Below are 17,248 nucleotides of genomic sequence, written 5' to 3' on the forward strand. Positions count from 1 at the left end.
GGCCCCAAGCCACCTGCAGTGGTGCTTTGGGAATACATCCACCCAGGGTCCAGGTGGCTCATTTTCTTTCCAGCCAGTGACAGAGGCGGAGGCCACTGTCCAGGTGGAACTGACCTAGAGAGTCTGCTCCCCCGTGAAAGGGACATCTCAGTGCCACACTCCCGCCTGGAGCTCTGCCTCCGGCAGCCTCAGCAGTGGCCTTTCCTCCTGTCTGACTAAAGCCATGGGGCATGTTTTGAAGCAAGGGAGCAGGAGGCCACAGCCCATCTGTTCAGGGCCTCTGATTAATGCACACTTCCTAGGGGGCCACCGGGCTCCTTGACTGTGTCTGACTCAAGCAGCTACGGCGGACTCACATATAGCCCCAAAGTGTTAGGTGAGGACTTTCTTGGTTTCAGGCAGCAGATGAAACCCACTCTGCTATTGTTCACAGAAGAGGAACATTTACTGGAGGACTTTAGAGGTGTCTCATAAACCCAAGAGTGAAAGTGCAGCCGAGGACCTGGAAGGTGGCATGGAAGCCACACCATGAACGCCACACTCTGGCTCTGGTTAGCAGACACGGCTGCTGCATTCCTTCCTGGCTTCCTCTGCTTCCCCCCTTGCAAAACAATGGCCACCCCAACATCTGTGTTTTTGTCCGCAGGACCAGCCACACGGGACCTTCCTCTCTGACTTTCTTCCAAATCTAAATACCAAGGAAGCATCTCTCACTGGCCTCATCTGGGCAGGTCACCACTGACAAGCTTGTATGGAGCTGCATGTAGATATTACGAAAAATCAGGAGTTCCCGCTGTGGCTCAGCAATAATGCACCCAGCTAGCATTCGACCCCTAGCCTGGGAACTTGCATATCCCGTGGAGTGTGGCCCTAAAAACAGCAAAGAAAAAAATTGGGGGGAAAGTTTTAAGTAAAGGAATTAGACAAAATATGTACCCAGCAGGATTACAACTCTTTTTTTTTTTTTTCCTGCTGCACCCATGGCATATGGAAGTTCTCAGGCCAGGGACGAAATCTGAGCCACAGTTGGGACTGATGCCACAGCTGCAGCAACAGTGGATCCTTCACCCATAGCACCAGGCTGGGGGTCAAACCTGTGCCGCCACAGACACGATGCTGTATCAAATCCTTCACCTGGTGTGCCACCACAGGAACTCCCTAAATCCATTTTTGTGTGTGAGTGAAGATTAGAAGATGCCCCAGTGAGGCGTGTTATAATAACTTGTATTCTGGTAGCTGGCTTACTTTGCTGTTATTGCTGTTGTTAATGGTGGTAATTGGCATCTGTGCTGCGCTGTACATAGTTCAGAAGGCAAGGCCACTGTGACTGGAAATTCTTCCCCGTTGTAGGCGAGTAAACGGAGGTTTGGAGAAACTGGGGATCCTGCTCATAAGTAAGTAGTAGGGTCCGACTGTAGGTCTCATGATCTTCCAAAGGCACGATATTGACCTCTCGTGCTGTATTTAAAGCTGACAAGGAGAATTTTAAACATCGTTCCTGCATGCAGCAGGAATTGTTCAAGGTTGAAGCCATCGAGAGAGGGGGGTCCTGAGATCCTGTGTGGTGAAGGGAAGAAGCATGGAGCTTTCCCAGAGTCAGAACCCGGGAGGAAGGAAGAGGGTTCAATCTTCTTTCCTGTGTGTCCAGGAACGGCTGGGCTCAGGGCTAACTCAACCCTCTGTGCCAAATCTTGCCTAAGAAATATACAGAAATGGGTTGCTAACCTTGGATAGTCCAGATCCTAAAAATACTGCAGACTTCCCTGGAATTGCCTGAGTTTCCATTTTTAGAGATGGCTTCATAGAAAGGGAGCCCGCTAGCCCCATGATTCCTGGGATTTGAAATATCAGCTTATCATTTGTAAGGCTCCTGGTCAGAAATGAAAGCTCTGTTTATGGACGTAAACGTGATCTACTTTTTTCAAAAAACAGGGGATACAAGACCAAATATGGATTGATTGAATGAGTATTCCTATGGCCAGTTCACCAAAACGTGCTATAGTTTCCCATTCAAGAGCATATATATTACATATTTTCTGAATTTGGAAGAGTAAGGCTATTCCCTCCAAGTCAAAGACATGTTGGGGGGCAGTCGTAAACTATCAAAGACCAAGCGGGGCAAGAGGAGCAGAAAATCTAAGTCTTAGTTGATGGTGATTTTTGCTTTTGAAGAGGCGATCTAGCTCAAAAGCCAGAACGTATCCAGTAGAAGTGGCTTCAAGGAGCTTTGGTGTGGCCCAGCAGGTTAAGGATACTGCAGCGGCTTGGGTTGCTTCAGAGGCACAGGTTTGATCCCTGGCCGGGGATGTTCTGCATGCTGTGGGCGTGGCCAAAAAAAAGTGGCTTGGAGAGGTAGGCACCTGCTGGAGATTTGGACAGGCTCCTGCCCATCCTCTTCTGAGATGGTCCTGCTACTCAGGGATGAAGATTTGGGAGCTCGTAAAGCTAGTGCTGTGTAAATGCATTTCAGCTCTTTTATTGAGCTGGTCTTTCCAGATTCATTCTCACTGATATAGGTGGTTGGGATATGTTTCTCCAGAGATTCTGCAAATAGCTCTCCTTTGGTTCAGGTAAAATTTATAGGCATCTGGACTGAGGGGAGGCACCAGTGAGTCCAGGCTTGTATTTGCCATAGGAAATGCAAACTTTATCAGTGGCTTTGAATGGGTGTGGATCTTTAGTCTGTAGATCCAGGCGCCTTTTAATTTTTTTAAGTAAGGGCTAATTCACCATGCTGTTGGAAATCCAAGGGAAACGTGCGTGTCTGTGCTCAGGAAGGCAGAGAAGGGTAGACTTAGATGCCCCAAGACCACATCCTCCTCTGTTGGGATTGGCTTTGGCAAGTTCTGTACCACAGTCTCTGTCTCCAGCAAAGGGTTGCAGTTTCCTCCGGATGCAGAGGTGCAGGCAGGACCACAGCAGAATTCCCTGTGCGGTTGGATGGAAGGATCTCCTGCCACAGAAGAGCCCACACAGAGCCCTAGCCCTTAAAACAGTGTCACCTGCTCCTACCAGAGCTTTCCCACTGCCACAGCTCAAATGGGGCTTGAAATTTCTGGCTGGGTCAGGAGGAAGGAAGTGGCTTTACCACTCAGCCGTGTATCTGCTGATGAGCTCTGGGTGGGCTGGGGAACTATGGGGGGATGACAGGTTTAGGTATGGGAATCAAATAGCACCTCTGGTACCTTTTATAGCAGTGAGCTAATCTCTACCTCCTCAAAACAGTTTTGGGGGAGGCTATGGAGGGGGCCTCACAAGAACATGAGCCCCGTGATAATTTCATAAGCACCAATTCCAAAGGCATGGCCAGTTCAATACAAAGCCACATTCTTGATTCCTCAAAGACCTCGGACACCTGGCGCAGGTAAAATCCTCACCTGTAAAACCAAAGCGTCAAAGAGATGCTATCATGATTGTCTCCCTCAATAGTGCCTTTCCTTGCTGTTTGGATTCTAACAGGACTTGTTTCTGTTGGAAACTGTCGTGGGGAAACTGTCCCCGGGCAAGTGGGTGTTATGGTACCCAGACCTCACTGGGCTGAAGGATGAGGTTGGCCCGTGGTGAGATGTCTGGTCTCTGAGTCATGGTGCAGAAGGAACGGGGAGCACTCACCGGTGAGCAAGCCTACATGGGCAGGCTGCCTCTGGGTCCAATCAAGAGGGGCTCAAGGGCAGAGTTCCCATCATGGCTCAGCGGAAATGAATCCGACTAGCAACCATGAGGTTGTGGGTTGGATACCTGGCCTCAGTCAGTGGGTTAGGTTTCCAGCTTTGCTGTGAGCTGTGGTGTAGGTCGCAGACTCGGCTTGGATCCCACATTGCTGTAACTGTGGTGTAGGCCAGTAGCTGCAGCTCCGATTTGACCCCAGCCTGAGAATTTCCATATGCCTTGGAGTGGCCCTAAAAAGCAAAAAAAAAAAGAGGGGCTCAGGGGGATGAGGAGCGTGTGGCACTGGGGACTAGAGGGAGACCAAATGCAAATTCTTCACCAGCTGGAGGTGGAGAACAGCCAAAGGGGTTCTGAAAACAGCTAAAAAAGTAGCGACACATCAACCAAATGCAATATGTGACCCTTGATTGAGTCCTGGATTTAAAAAATTCAGCTACGAAGGACATTATTGGGACCACTGAGGAGATTTGAATATGGCTTTATATTAGATGATATTACTGTATCAATAATAAATATCTTAAGTAGGAAATTGAGACTATGAATATATTGTATCTATATGTCTAAAATTACAGAGAGTGAGAGGTAAATGTAAAATATTAAAAGAGTTGGGGAATGTGGGTGGAACTTATGTGGATGTTCATTCTCTCCTCTTTCCAACTCTGAAGTTTTTTTAAATAAAAAGTGTGGGGAGGTGCTCGCCAGCCAAATCCGTGCTGTCATGTAGGTTCTCCCTCCTGCAATCTCTCTCTTGCGTGTTTATTCGTCCCCCTTCTTAAGGAGAACTCGCTTCTGCTGTCGTTTAAGCTCATTTCCCGTCTGTCCTGCTCTCTCTGGAGACAGAGCCAGCATCCTTCTTGTGAATCCAGGGCACCAGCCACCTTGCCAACGTGGGGATGTTCCCGAAACTCGGGTCTGTGTGTGTCTTGGGTCACTCTCCTCAGTGCCATGGTAAGGCCCTCCCGGATCTCAGCCGGGAGCAGCACTGCAGATGCTGGAGGAGCATTTTCAGGGTGTGTGTGTGGGAGGGTCCCACTTTCCAGGGGCAGTGAGACCTGCCATGGGGCTCAGCCGTCTGCTGCATGGGTAGGCTTGGCTGTTTGGCTTCAGCCCCACCTCCTGTCCCATCACCACTTGGAGGGTAAACCCCTTGCACCCGAGGGTCGGCCTCAGCCCTTCCTTTCTGCTTGGACCGCCTTGCTTGGCTTGGCCGTGGTGGCCTCCCAGGGTGTGGCTGTGTTGGAACTAAACTTGTCCTGGGTGCTCCTCGATCTTGGCTTGTTGCTGGGGAGTTGTGGGGACTCAGGTGGAAGCACCTGGGGACCTCTGTGCAGGTGCCTTGTGCATCCTGACAAGAAGTCGCTGATTCAGGAGAGGACTGAGGCACGAAGGAGGCGAGGGGCTCATCTTATGTCTTGATTTCTTTCTTAATTTTTTGGATGAATCTCAACAGAATTATGCTGAGTGAAAAAAGTCAGTGCCCAAGGCTACCTACTGTAAGAATCCCTTTTTATGCAACCTTCTCCCCCCGCCTCCTTGATAAATGTTTCATCATGTACCCAGGAGAGAATAAAAGTAGTAAAGGCAGATACCACCATAGTACAATTACAAGAAAGTTTGACCCCAGAGAAGCCCTGAAAGGACCGTTTGAGGAACACAGCCTCAAGACGGCTAATGTACAACCGCCTTCTTGTTGGGATGAAATTTACAGACATGGAGGACAGATGAGTGGGAGCCAGGGGTTGGGGAGTTTGCTGCTAAAGGACACCAGGAGGAACTCTTGCTGGTGACGGAGATGCTCTGTATCAAGGCGAGTCAGTGTCTATCTCCTGGTAGTGATGCTGTACGGTAATTTTTGGGTTTTGTGGTGGTGGTGGTTTTTGGTCACACCTGTAGCATGTGAAGTTCCCAGGCCAGGGATCAAACTTGCTGGGGTCATAGCTGTGACCCCAGCCACGGCAATGCCAGATCCTTAACCCCTAGGCGACCAGGGGACTCTGTGTATTGTAGTTTTGAAAAATGCTGCCCTGGGGGAAACCCTAGGTGGAGGGTACACAGGATCTATGGAATCTCTTACAATGTCACATGAATCCTCAGTTATCTCAAAATAACATGCTCAGTTAAAAGGAGATATAAGCAAATACGACAAAATATTAACATCTATTCTCTTTGGGTCTTAGAAATCGATTCTACTTGTTCTCTCATTTTCATCCTTTTCCGAATGTTGGAAATATCTAGTAAAAATAACTCTCCCCCTCTCCCATGCTGCCCTGGAGTTATCCAGGCAGCCTTCACCCTGTCCTGTGCATCCTTGCTTAAGATCCGCTCCCAGGGGTCCCCTTGGGCTGGTGTGATGGAAGGACAAGCCTGAGGGGTTTTGCAGGGGGCAGAGTCGATCCAGCCGAGAACCATGCTCCCATCTTCTTGCCGCCCTTGTTGGAGCCGGGAAAGCACTTAACCCTCCTTGAAGGTCGGGACGTCCTGCCTCCCCCACAGACCCCACTGCTCCACGGAGTCTCCTTGGCATGTTTGTTCAATGGACAAAATTACGCTTCTATAGCAGTTACTTGTAGACTAAACAACGGTCTCAAGCAAGGCTGTCTTCTCACTGGAATCCTTCATTTTTGTGTATTAAAAAAGGGACATACATACCAGAATTTATTGCATAGCTAAATCACAAATTTACAGTACATTCAAAAGGGTCTAAATGAGACATGTAGAAGAGTTTAAATGTGAAACTAGAAAGGAACAGCCACAAGAGCATTTAGATTGCAATACACTCTTCGTGGTCATTCAGGAGTGCAGCGTCTCCAGCCTGGCATCACAGGACAGGCCTGGCCTGGCCATGGCAGGCCTATTCACATGGATTCTGAATGACAATCAGGAGATACTCCTTATCTGTGGAGAGAGAGGGGCAAAATTAAGCCACCTTAAGAATCAAAGGTAATAAATGAATACTTGGGCTCATCTCCTTTTCTCTTCAAAACCCTACTTGGATGCTTATGGAGACCAGGTTTCCCAGCCTGGCTGCACATCTGAATCAGCTCTGGAGCTTTCAAGAAATGCCATCAACTGGGGCCCAGTCCCAGACATTCGGCCTTCATTGGTCTAAGGGGGAGGCCTAGGTATCAGTACTTTTATCTTTATAAAAAGCTCTCCAGGTGATTCTGATGTGGGGCGTGGGTGAGAACCTAGGTGTCGGAGCAGCTTTATTTAAGGGATAGCTCTGATTTTACAGATGTGCTATAGAGAGGTTTGTTCCAGACCAGCTTGAGGGATCAGGAGTCGTGTTTTATACTGATCTCCACTAACACTGTGAATGTACCTCCTTCAAGGAACGTGGGATCCAGGCCGACTCTGCAACCTACACCACAGCTCACGGCAATGCCAGATCCTTCACCCACTGAGCAAGGCCAGCGATTGAACCCACGTCCTCATGGACACTAGATAGGTTTGTTACCTTCTGAGCCACAGTGGGAACTCCCAAGGCCTTAGAGACCTTTGATCTGCCCTCTGCCTCCCCCTCGCCCCGCCAGACTGGAGATGGTTCTCCCACTCTCCGGAGTGTCTGTGTGCTAATTCCACGTCACAGGAGACCCGCACCGCCTCCATTTTTTGATTACTCACACCAAAGGCAAGTGGGCAAAATTCAACCTCTTGACGCATTTCACAAAACTTTTAGGTTGGAATTTTCAGAGTCACACAGCTTCATTGCAAGACTAAAGAACATCACGGGTCATCGTGCAAGTTAAAACCCTCCCTTCCCATCCTCTGAGTCCAAGCTTTTCGCCAGTAAGGTAGACAGATGCTTTAACCGTGCGATGGAACGGCCGGGTTACCTGGAGCTACCATGATTTCATGTTTCTTGGATCTGATCCTAAGGAAAGTTAGGTCGTTCTGAGGGTCGATGTCTCGGACGGTGCTCTTGGCTTTCACGGTCAGCTGGTGAAGAAGACCCGCATACTGGACCGTGGTCGAGTTGTCCAGGGTCGTCCGGATGGGAATGCCTGGCAGGAGATTTCGGTCGGGGTTAAAAAAAATGTTCTCTGATTATGAACGGGACACGTAGGGTGTAGAAACACTGGAAAATACTGATAATCGAAAGAGGAAGAAAACGTGCTGCCTCGTAATCCTCACTGGTAACAGCTTTTACTTTTTTCCTTCCAACCTACATGGATCTAAAAATGTCATTGGATCAAACTGTAATTACAAATTTGACCCTTGCTTTGTGTTTTCTTGGTATAAACGAGAGCATACGTGTTGTCCTCGTTGACAGTGCCACCAACGTTATTTTCAGGGGCTGTGCACGTCACTGTTTTATGGGCATACCATAATATCACCAAGGCCCTATTGGATTGCTAGGGAGTGTGTTTTTGTTTTTGTAGCTAACAGTGCGGTGAGCATTTTGGTCCACAAGCCTTTTGGAAGTTGTTGATGGTTTCTAAGGTGACACATGTCAGAAGTGCATCCCCCAAGCCTCCCGTCTGTGGCCAGTCGCCTTTGAGAAGCTTGGTCTATGACATGGTGCCGGTGTCTCCCTGAGGGCCAGACACAGGCAGCTGTGTCGCCGCACATGCTAGAGGGTCCATCAAAAGGGATTTTCAAAACTTCTTTGTCACATCCTCATACTGTATTGCGCAAATCTTAATTTTTGTCTTAGAAAATAGAGCAACCAAGACAGTGTGCTTTTGCAGGGCATTCATTCTAGGTTCAAGCATGATTAAATGTGGCTACTTGTGGGCTCTATTGTTTGATTATATGAGTTTAAAGCAGCACCTATTAATTGAACTGGAAGAATCTAGCCAGAAGAATATGCAAGTGAAATCCAAGTCAGTTCAGACCTAGCTGCTCCATTCAAGTCACTCAGTGCTTATTATTGGAACAGGTGCTGGGCTAGGTATTTCACTTACATTGGATCTAATCGGAGCCGGCCTTTGGGTTATTTTGAGAACCACCAGATAAGCCAGGGAATTCCAGGGATTTGATTGGCAAATGCGTCTTTAGTTTAGGGGGACACATGAAGGTGAACGTGGGATCCCTGTCCAGTTCCTCAGGTTCCCGAATTAAAGCCCATCCACTGGAAAGCCTAGCGTGGCTCTCTCGGGTTTTCCCATGGAGAATCGAGCTCCAGAGAATGGCAAACAAGATGAACACTTTTAACTTGGGATTCTACCCATTTTCATGAAACTCTTTGAAAGCCTCGACTCCAACTTTGAAATAGACCCATTTCTTTTCTTTCTTTTGTTTTGTTTTTGCTTTTTAGGGCCGCATGCACATCATATGGAAGTTCCCAGGCTAGGGGTCAAATCAGAGCTGCAGCTGCCGGCCTGCAGCACAGCCACAGCAGCGTGGGACCTGAGCTGCCACAGCTCGTGGCAACGCTGGATCCTTAACCCACTGAACGAGGCCAGATATCGAACCCACATCCTCATGGATCCTAGTTGAGTTCATAAGCTGATGAGCCACAACGAAAACTGCTAGGTTTTTTTTTTTTTTTTTTAATTAGAGTATAGTTGATTTACAGTGTTGTGTCAATGTCTGCTGTACAGCACAGTGACGTAATCATACAGATGTATCCATTCTTTTCCTCATCCCATCTTCCGTCAAGGTCTACCCCAAGAGACTGGGCACCGTTTCCTGTGCTGTACAGTAGGACCCCATTGCTTTTCAGCGCTTTTTAAGAAAACCATGATCTCCAGGATAGGTCTTGCTAAACAAGATGAGGATCATACGTACAGCAGAACCTATTCAGGACAGAAGGTGGGATTATATCTAACTTGCTAAGTTTGTATTATAGTTCACTGGTCACTTATTCTCCAGAAGTCAGTTCTTTCTTTCACACCTGGTGAACCATCACAAGGCATGTGTCTTTAACCAACAGGAAACGGAAGTGTAGTAAACACTCAACCCTTTAAGAGTACTTTTAAGAGTAATGCACAGTTTTATTCTGCATCCCGAATAGTGACTTACCTATAAAGTCTGCGTTGCTCAGAGTCAAAAAAAGAAATACAACCAGAATAAATTATTTAAAATGGAGATGACAAGATTATGAATCAGATGCTCAGGCCTACTTAGCTAGTCTATTCATGATCCAAGTTAATAAATAAAAGAAGCCAACCTTTCTGAATAATAAGTACACACTTGAGTCTTTTATATCCACTGTAGACCCTTGGAAAAAAAATCAGTCAACAAATATTTATGGAGTTCTTGCTTGGTACCATGTGCTGTAATTAAAACACAGTTTATTAGGAAGTAATTTAGCACGTGGTATCACATCTACCTACTTCCCCTTCTGAGAGGTAACCCCTGCTCCCAGTTCCCTTTGTGTCTTTTCAAAGATAGTCTATGTCTATTCAAATATGTTTGTGTTTGTCTTCTTCAACTGTAACTTTTTCTACTTTTACCTTAATTTAAGAAATTTAATACACTGGGGCAGGTGGTCCATTCAGTCCGCATAAAGCTAGGCCATTCACGTTGACGACTGCGTAACGTGACTGCTGGCTGAAGGGATGCTTTGTAATACCTGTAACTAACATATCTTCCCACAGACATCTGGGCTGTCCCCAGTCTTTGACTTTTATAAACAAGGCTGCAGAATACGTCTGTGTGGATGCCATGTCACCTTTGTATGTATGTGCAGGATAAATTCCTAAAAGGACACAGAGTATGAATTTGCTATCCTGGAATTTATGGCACCACTTTAAAATATGAATGACTACCATGCCAGTAAGCCGGTATTCTCGAACTGTACATTTGTACTTTGATCGATAGATTACATTCAAAAAAATAAAAGGAATTGGCCGGATGGCTGAAAAATCTAATGAACTTCAAATGATGGATTGTTAGAAATGTCAAGAATATTTAAAATTAAGAGCTTACAGAAATCAGGCTTACATCCTTAAGAATGTATGCCAGATAGGGCTTTCTGGGAAACAGATATACACAATCACTCATCTAAGTCAGTGATCACGGCTGCATCATTGTCAACAGTGAACGGTTTTATAATTGGGAAACCAATGTTGACAAAGATATACTAACAAAAACCTGTACCACTCAGCACTGGGCGAAACAGGTAAGTCCATTTTTCGGCCATGAATAGGAAGTCTAGGTTTCAATAATAACTGCCTAGAATTAGTAGACGAAAACCACTGGTTGAGAACAAGAACACATAAACACCAGCTTAGTTAGATGTTTTCAGTGTTAAACATCATGGGACTTCTGAGAGCTGCAAAGCTGCCCTCTAATAAATGGCACTTTCATCTCAAATTGAGTAGGCTGCTGAAATGGAGCATCTCATTTCATTCTGATCACACAACTTATACTATAGGCTATTAATGAATATCCTTGTCATACGCTCTGGTTGTTAATAATCTGGCCATAAAAACAAGCCCCTCATTTATATTTTTGGGAAAAAAAGGTTAATTTGGCTTTCAGAAAAGTGCCCTGAGTCCTAGCTCCTGGTAGAGGTTAATTAGAAGTTAATGGATATTAAAAATAATGTTTTGTGGCCTTTGGATGAGATAAGTGTTAATTGAGAAACGTCAGGAAAATAAAGCAAAAGTCATTTTTAATTCTACCACTCAGAGAGAAACGCCGTAACACATCCTTGCCTTTTCTTCCATGTTTAAGTGTTTATGTCTGCCTGGCTGTACTTGGGATTAGAAAACGCTGGCCACTACATCGTTTCCTGCTATTTTTCATATAATGTTGGTGAGTAGTTTCCCATGATTCTAAATATTCGTCAACATTTTACATAGAGTAATGGTTCATCAAATGGATATTGTGCAATTAAGTTAAAAATGGGACAGATTGACTTGTCTATTTATTGCTATTATATATGATGCCTCAGTGATACCCTTTGCACCTCAATCTTTATTTCATCCCTCCTCGAACTCCTAGGAGTGGAATTTCAGATCAGGACGTATGGTTATTTTTTAGACACCTCATGCATCTTGCCAGGATCATGTCCTTTAAGTCTTTCAAAGGAACACACTCGATACATGGGTACTGGCTGTCACAGGTGAACGCGCCTGGGGTCGGGGAACCGCGATCCCTCCAAAATTGAAGCTCGACTTGAACCTCAGAACGTGAGGAAAGACCCTGATCTGGAAACAGGGTTTTTGAAGGTGAAGTGAGTTAAAATGACATCATATGGATTGGTGTGGGCCCCAGTCCAATGACGGAGTCTTATAAGATTAGAAAACAGAGCACAGAGAGGAGGACACTGCACGATGATGGAAGCAGAGCTTGGAGTGAATTGTCCACAAGCCAGTGCGAGGATTGCTGGGAATCACCAGAAACTGGGAGAGGAGCAGGGAAGGACCCTCCTATGCAGCCTCTGACGAGAGCCTGGACCTGCTGACCGTAACAACATCCAGCCTTCCAGCACCGAGAGGGAATAAAGGTCTAATCTTTTTACAGTTTTCTTATGTTTTATTTTTTTGGTTGTGCCAGCAACAGGCAGGAGTTCCTGGGCCAAGGATTGAATCTGAGCCACAGGAGTAACCTGAGAAGTACCGACGTTGACGTCGTGTCCTTATCCTCCAGGCCACCGGGGAACTCCTAAGTGTCTAATCTTTTTAAGCCACCGGGTTGTGTGGTGCTTTGTTAAGGCAGCCAGAGGAAAGGAATACAGCACCTCTGTGAAGTGATGCAAATAACCCATCTGAGGGGGTGTGGCAGAGTTTATGCAAATGCCTGGGAGTAAAACCCATTCAGCCAGAACCAACCTCTCAGGCTGGGCTGCTTTCTGGATATCCGAGGCATAGCTTTTGATTTACCTGTAGGCTGATGTTAAATCCTCTCCCTCCTGATCACTCAAGCTGGGGGAATTTATTATATTCCTTTGACAATGAGTTATTTTTAATTTTATTTTATTATTTTGTAAAACACATCAAATGTCTTATCTGTACAAATAAATTAAAAATTCCCACATTCTCAGAACGATTTAATTACACTTCTGTTAAGTGCTGGGTATTGCACCAGGCACTTGACAATTATTATTTCCTTTAATCATCAGTAAAGTAGCTTATTTTCCTTTTTTAATGATAAGGGATGGAAGTTCAGAGTTTAAGCAGACTTTCAGTGGGTAGTGGTTCAATAGATATTTACTGATGGAGCTGCTCCATAATAATGATTGGCTGTGAGTCTGTTGCCAAGCAGTGAATTGGCAATGGATCAGTTCCATGGTTATGCCATGAATTGTGTGAAGCATCTACTCTTATTTCAGCTAATACTCTGGGATCTGTGGCACCTCTTGCCCTTACGCATGCAACGAAACGAGCCTTTAAGAAGTTGCCACCATTGCTGAGCGTGGAGCAATGTGCCAGAGACAAGGCTCTGTGGACTGTTAGAATGGTTTGTGGATCGAAAGCAAGTTCCTGGTGTAAGTTGACAGATTTCATAGGCTGACAGACACTGGCCCTTCTTACACTGTAACCACAAAGGCTACACTATAAATTGCATTACAATTAATTCTCAAAGATTATATTAACTACGGTAAAGGAATCATTGCCTTGAAAATGACGATGGTAACTCTAGGCTTTTCACAATGTTGAAATGAAAGGAAGCTGCCGACAATGGTACTCCTCCCATCTTCAATGTAACAGTTTTACTGCTGGTACTCCTGACATGTTAGAAGAGTTACTAAAGCTTTAAAAATTAGACAATATGGATAATTTCTTAGGAATATATAGGTATTTGTGTACATATCTTATGAATATTGACTTCCCTATCTCTTAGCAGAGTCCTTGGCACATAATAGATATTCAGTAGATGTTTGATAAGTAAATGCTTTTTTTCTTTTTGGCTGCACCTGTGGCATGTGTAAGTTCCTGGGCCAGGAATCAGACCCCAGCTGCAGTTGCCATCGATGCCAAAGCGGGAGCAATGCCGGATCCTTTAACCCACGGTACCAGGCTGGGGATCAGTCCTGCATCCTGGTACCGCAGAGACACTGCTGACCCCACTGTGCCATAGTGGGAACCCCCAAAGGATATAATTTTGGTTTAAAATTCTAAGACATCTGTTGTAAGTCTTCGCACAACAAACAGGTTCTTGGCTGGGTTCTGCGTGTCAAGGAGGCAACTTGAGAAGTATTTACCTTCTGCATTTACAACCATCGTTCCTATCACCCCTTTATGGCTCTGGATCCTCTTTAGGGTTTCCTCCACCTCTGCCTGGAAGAGATCAGGAAGGCAATTAACCAAAAGAGTCTTTGTGGTGACCCCCGTCTTAAAGAGATCACTGTTTAGAAAGAGCCCTATCCCTCAGTCTCCTTAAACTAAGGTAATGGATGATATAATCTCAGATTTTGGGAAGAGAGCTTTGAAACTGTCAAGTCCCATATACAAGCCTTTATAAGACCTCCTACTTACAACCCTGACAAATATCTTGGCCTGAAGCTTGCTGAGACAGAAAACTTACTGCCTCACAGACCTCACTCCATTTTTATCTGTCTCTGCATCCTGGAAGAACATCCTCCACACTGGGTAGAAATCTGCTGCTGGTCACCTCTCATTCACTGGCCTATCTGTGTTCCTGCGAAAAACTCCTTTTCTATACTCCAGGTTGAAAAAAAAAAAATGTTTAGAGCTATACCCCTGCCTCCCTCTGTCTAAAAGCATCACTTAGTTCATTGCAGCACAATTCACAACAGCCAAGACATGGAAACAACCTAAATGTCCATCGACAGATGAATGGATAAAGAAACTGGTTCAGTGGAATATGACTCGGCCATAAAAAGAATGAAATAATGCCATTTGCAGCAATGTGGATGATCATATTAAGGGAAGCACGTCAGAAAGAGAAAGACAAATACCATATGCTATCACTTATATCTGGAATCTAATCTACAGCACAAATGAAACTTTCCACAGAAAAGAAACTCATGGACTTGAAGAACAGACTCGTGGTTGCCTGTCGGGAGGGGGAGGGAGTGGGATGGACTGGGAATCTGGGGTTAGTAGATGCAAACTATTGCATTTGGAATGGATAAGCAATGAGATTCTGCTGTATAGCACTGGGAACTCTATCTAGGCACTTGTGATAATGAGAGAACAGGCATGTATATATGTGTGTGTGTGACTGGGTCACATTGCTGTGTAGTAGAAAATTGACAGAAGATTGTAAACCAACTATAACAGAAAAAATAAAAATCATTTTAAAAAAGGCATCACTTAATGAGAAATCATATCCTCGGTCCTAACGGGCACCTAATTGGGAGTTCAGATGGTTAAATTCAAGATGTTCTGTAAAAACAATACATTCTAAAATTCCAGGATTCTCTTGATAACTACAACCTGGGTCTCTGCAAGATAAATGTTCAACCATGAATGATTATTTTGGAATTCCACCATTGGGTTTTAAACTCAACTTTATGTACCTTATGCATAGTTTCTTTCCTTCTACAAATGCTAAAGTCAAGCATAATTTTTCAAGCCTGCATATCTTTCTAATTGATTAATCACTGGATTTTATGAATTCAAACAGTATTCTGCAGTCTCGTGATGAAGGTTTATGATGTATTTTTCTTTCTAACATTGTACAGGTATACCTTTCGTTGCTTTAGTCAAAAGACAGTTTTCTTTTGCCCCTAATGTGGGTGGGAGCACTGATTTCCTCTTTTGACCACTATAGCAGGTGTTTTCTGAATTTCAGGCATTCATGTATTAGACTTACAATTTTTGCCATTATGTATAACATCTATATTATTTACCCAGCAGGTTCTTTAAATTATCTCACTGCTAAAATCTTAAATAAATGCATTTTAAAAGGAAGCTATACATCACTACCACAAATGCAAATCTGGTATCATTTGTCATAGGCAGAAATAACCATAAAAACAAAGCAAAGAAAGAGCATATTATTAAATTCTACACCAATGAAAATTCTGAGCCTGAGGTCTGCTCGTCAGGTGAAAAATCGAAATTATATGAAATGACAGTGCTATTAACGAAATAACAGTGTCAGAAACTTTCCTGGTTATAGTCTAAAGGCGGAAAAAAAAGAAAAAAGGAAAGAGGAATGGCTTTCTCTGATACGATTCACTCTGTTTTTTTGGTATTTGCAGCTAATGTTTGTATCTCACGTTGGAAAGCATTACACTAAAGCATAATAGCGGTACAGGAGAGCACTAACAGTACATTTTTGCCATTTTGTCTATAAGACAACGCCACAGATCCTTTCAGCCACAGCCCTCGTTTTTCTTTTTCTGTTTCACTTCTAACCGAACACTTTTCTCTGCTCTTCCTGGCATTTCCCTCTTTTCCCATGTGTTTTCTTCTTTCGTGATTTCTGAGCCCTCTTAATACAATCGCCTAATCCCCATGGCCAATCTCCTTTTCATTCCCTTCTTAAAAAACCAACAACTTTTTGCTTTCACTTTGCTCTTTTTCAAACTTTCCTCAGTCGCCACTTTCCTTTTCTTATCCTCCTCCCATTTCTTTTTCTTTTTTCTTTTTTCTTTTTTTTTTTTTTTTTTTTTTGCTTTTTAGGGCCCCATCCGTGACATAGGGTGGTTCGAATCAGAGCTACAGCTGCTGGCCTGCACCACAGCCACAGCAACGCTAGATCCGAGCGGAGTCTGCGACCTACAGCTCACGGCAATGCCGGATCCTTAATCCACTGAGCGAGGCCAGGGATGGAACCTGCGTTCCAGATTCCAGATATAAGTGATAGCATATGGTATTTGTCTTTCTCTTTCTGACGTGCTTCCCTTAATATGATCATCCACATTGCTGCAAATGGCATTATTTCATTCTTTTTATGGCCGAGTCATATTCCACTGAACCAGTTTCTTTATCCATTCATCTGTCGATGGACATTTAGGTTGTTTCCATGTCTTGGCTGTTGTGAATCGCAGCTCACGGCAATGCCGGATCCTTAATCCACTGAGCGAGACCAGGGATGGAACCTGCGTTCTCATGGATTCTAGTCGGGTTTGTTAACCAGTGAGCCACAAAGGGACCTCCTCCTTCCCCCCCCCCCCCTCAATACTTCCTCCTTCTCCCTTCTCTCCATTTCCTTGCGTTCCCAGTCCCATCTCTTTCTTTCCTCTCAGGGAGATTTTTCTCCTCTCTTTGGCGCCCCTCCCCTTTTCGAAATTTCCTCGCTCTTAAGGAGATTTCCCATCCCCCTCAGGATCTTTCATCCCCTCCGTATCTCTCTTCCTCTTTACGATATCCTCCATCCCCAATTACTACCGCAAGAACCACCCCCCACCTTAGATATATATGCCCCAAGACAGCTTTCCCATCTAGATATATTCTTCCCCCTCTTCCATGGTAGCTTTTATTCCCTCCAGGGTCTCCGCGTCGCCCCTCCAAGAAGCTTGAGGAACCCCCAGCCCAGCGCGGTGCCGGGACCCGCCGGGCCGGGATCGGTCCCGGGAGCCGGGCAGCGAAACCCCTCGCCCTTAGAGCGGCGGGTCGGGGACGGAGACCCCGGATTTACCATCGCTCGGGCGGCGAAACTCTGGGCTCAATCTAGCGCTAAGGCAGCGAAGATGTCAACAACGCTTCCAAGTCGTTGCTAGGAGACCGGGGAGGAAGTGACCTCCCGGAAGTGTTGGTGCCGCGCCTGC

The 17,248-nt window shown here is 45.2% G+C and overlaps 1 protein-coding gene across 1 annotated transcript; it reads right to left on the reverse strand.

Annotated features, from left to right (window-relative positions):
- Positions 1–6,311: 6,311 nt before the first annotated feature.
- On the reverse strand, positions 6,312–17,201 carry DYNLRB2 (dynein light chain roadblock-type 2). The gene is made up of 4 exons (XM_047791068.1): positions 17,119–17,201; positions 13,769–13,844; positions 7,506–7,673; positions 6,312–6,564 (listed from the first exon to the last, which is right to left on the reverse strand). Exons 1-4 carry the CDS (start codon positions 17,119–17,121, stop codon positions 6,521–6,523), a joined length of 291 nt encoding a protein of 96 aa, XP_047647024.1. The 5' UTR covers positions 17,122–17,201; the 3' UTR covers positions 6,312–6,520.
- Between the last annotated feature and the right edge of the window lie 47 nt (positions 17,202–17,248).

This window comes from Phacochoerus africanus, chromosome 8 (assembly GCF_016906955.1).
Source record: "Phacochoerus africanus isolate WHEZ1 chromosome 8, ROS_Pafr_v1, whole genome shotgun sequence".
Classification (NCBI taxonomy): domain Eukaryota; kingdom Metazoa; phylum Chordata; class Mammalia; order Artiodactyla; family Suidae; genus Phacochoerus; species Phacochoerus africanus.

Excerpts from the sequence above, each read along its gene's own strand:
- DYNLRB2 (XM_047791068.1), bottom strand. Across the intron at positions 7,674-13,768 it reads GATGGTTGTAAATGCAGAAG|GCATTCCCATCCGGACGACC; the intron begins GTAAATACTTCT and ends ATCTCCTGCCAG. Across the intron at positions 6,565-7,505 it reads TGAAATCATGGTAGCTCCAG|ATAAGGAGTATCTCCTGATT; the intron begins GTAACCCGGCCG and ends CTCTCTCCACAG.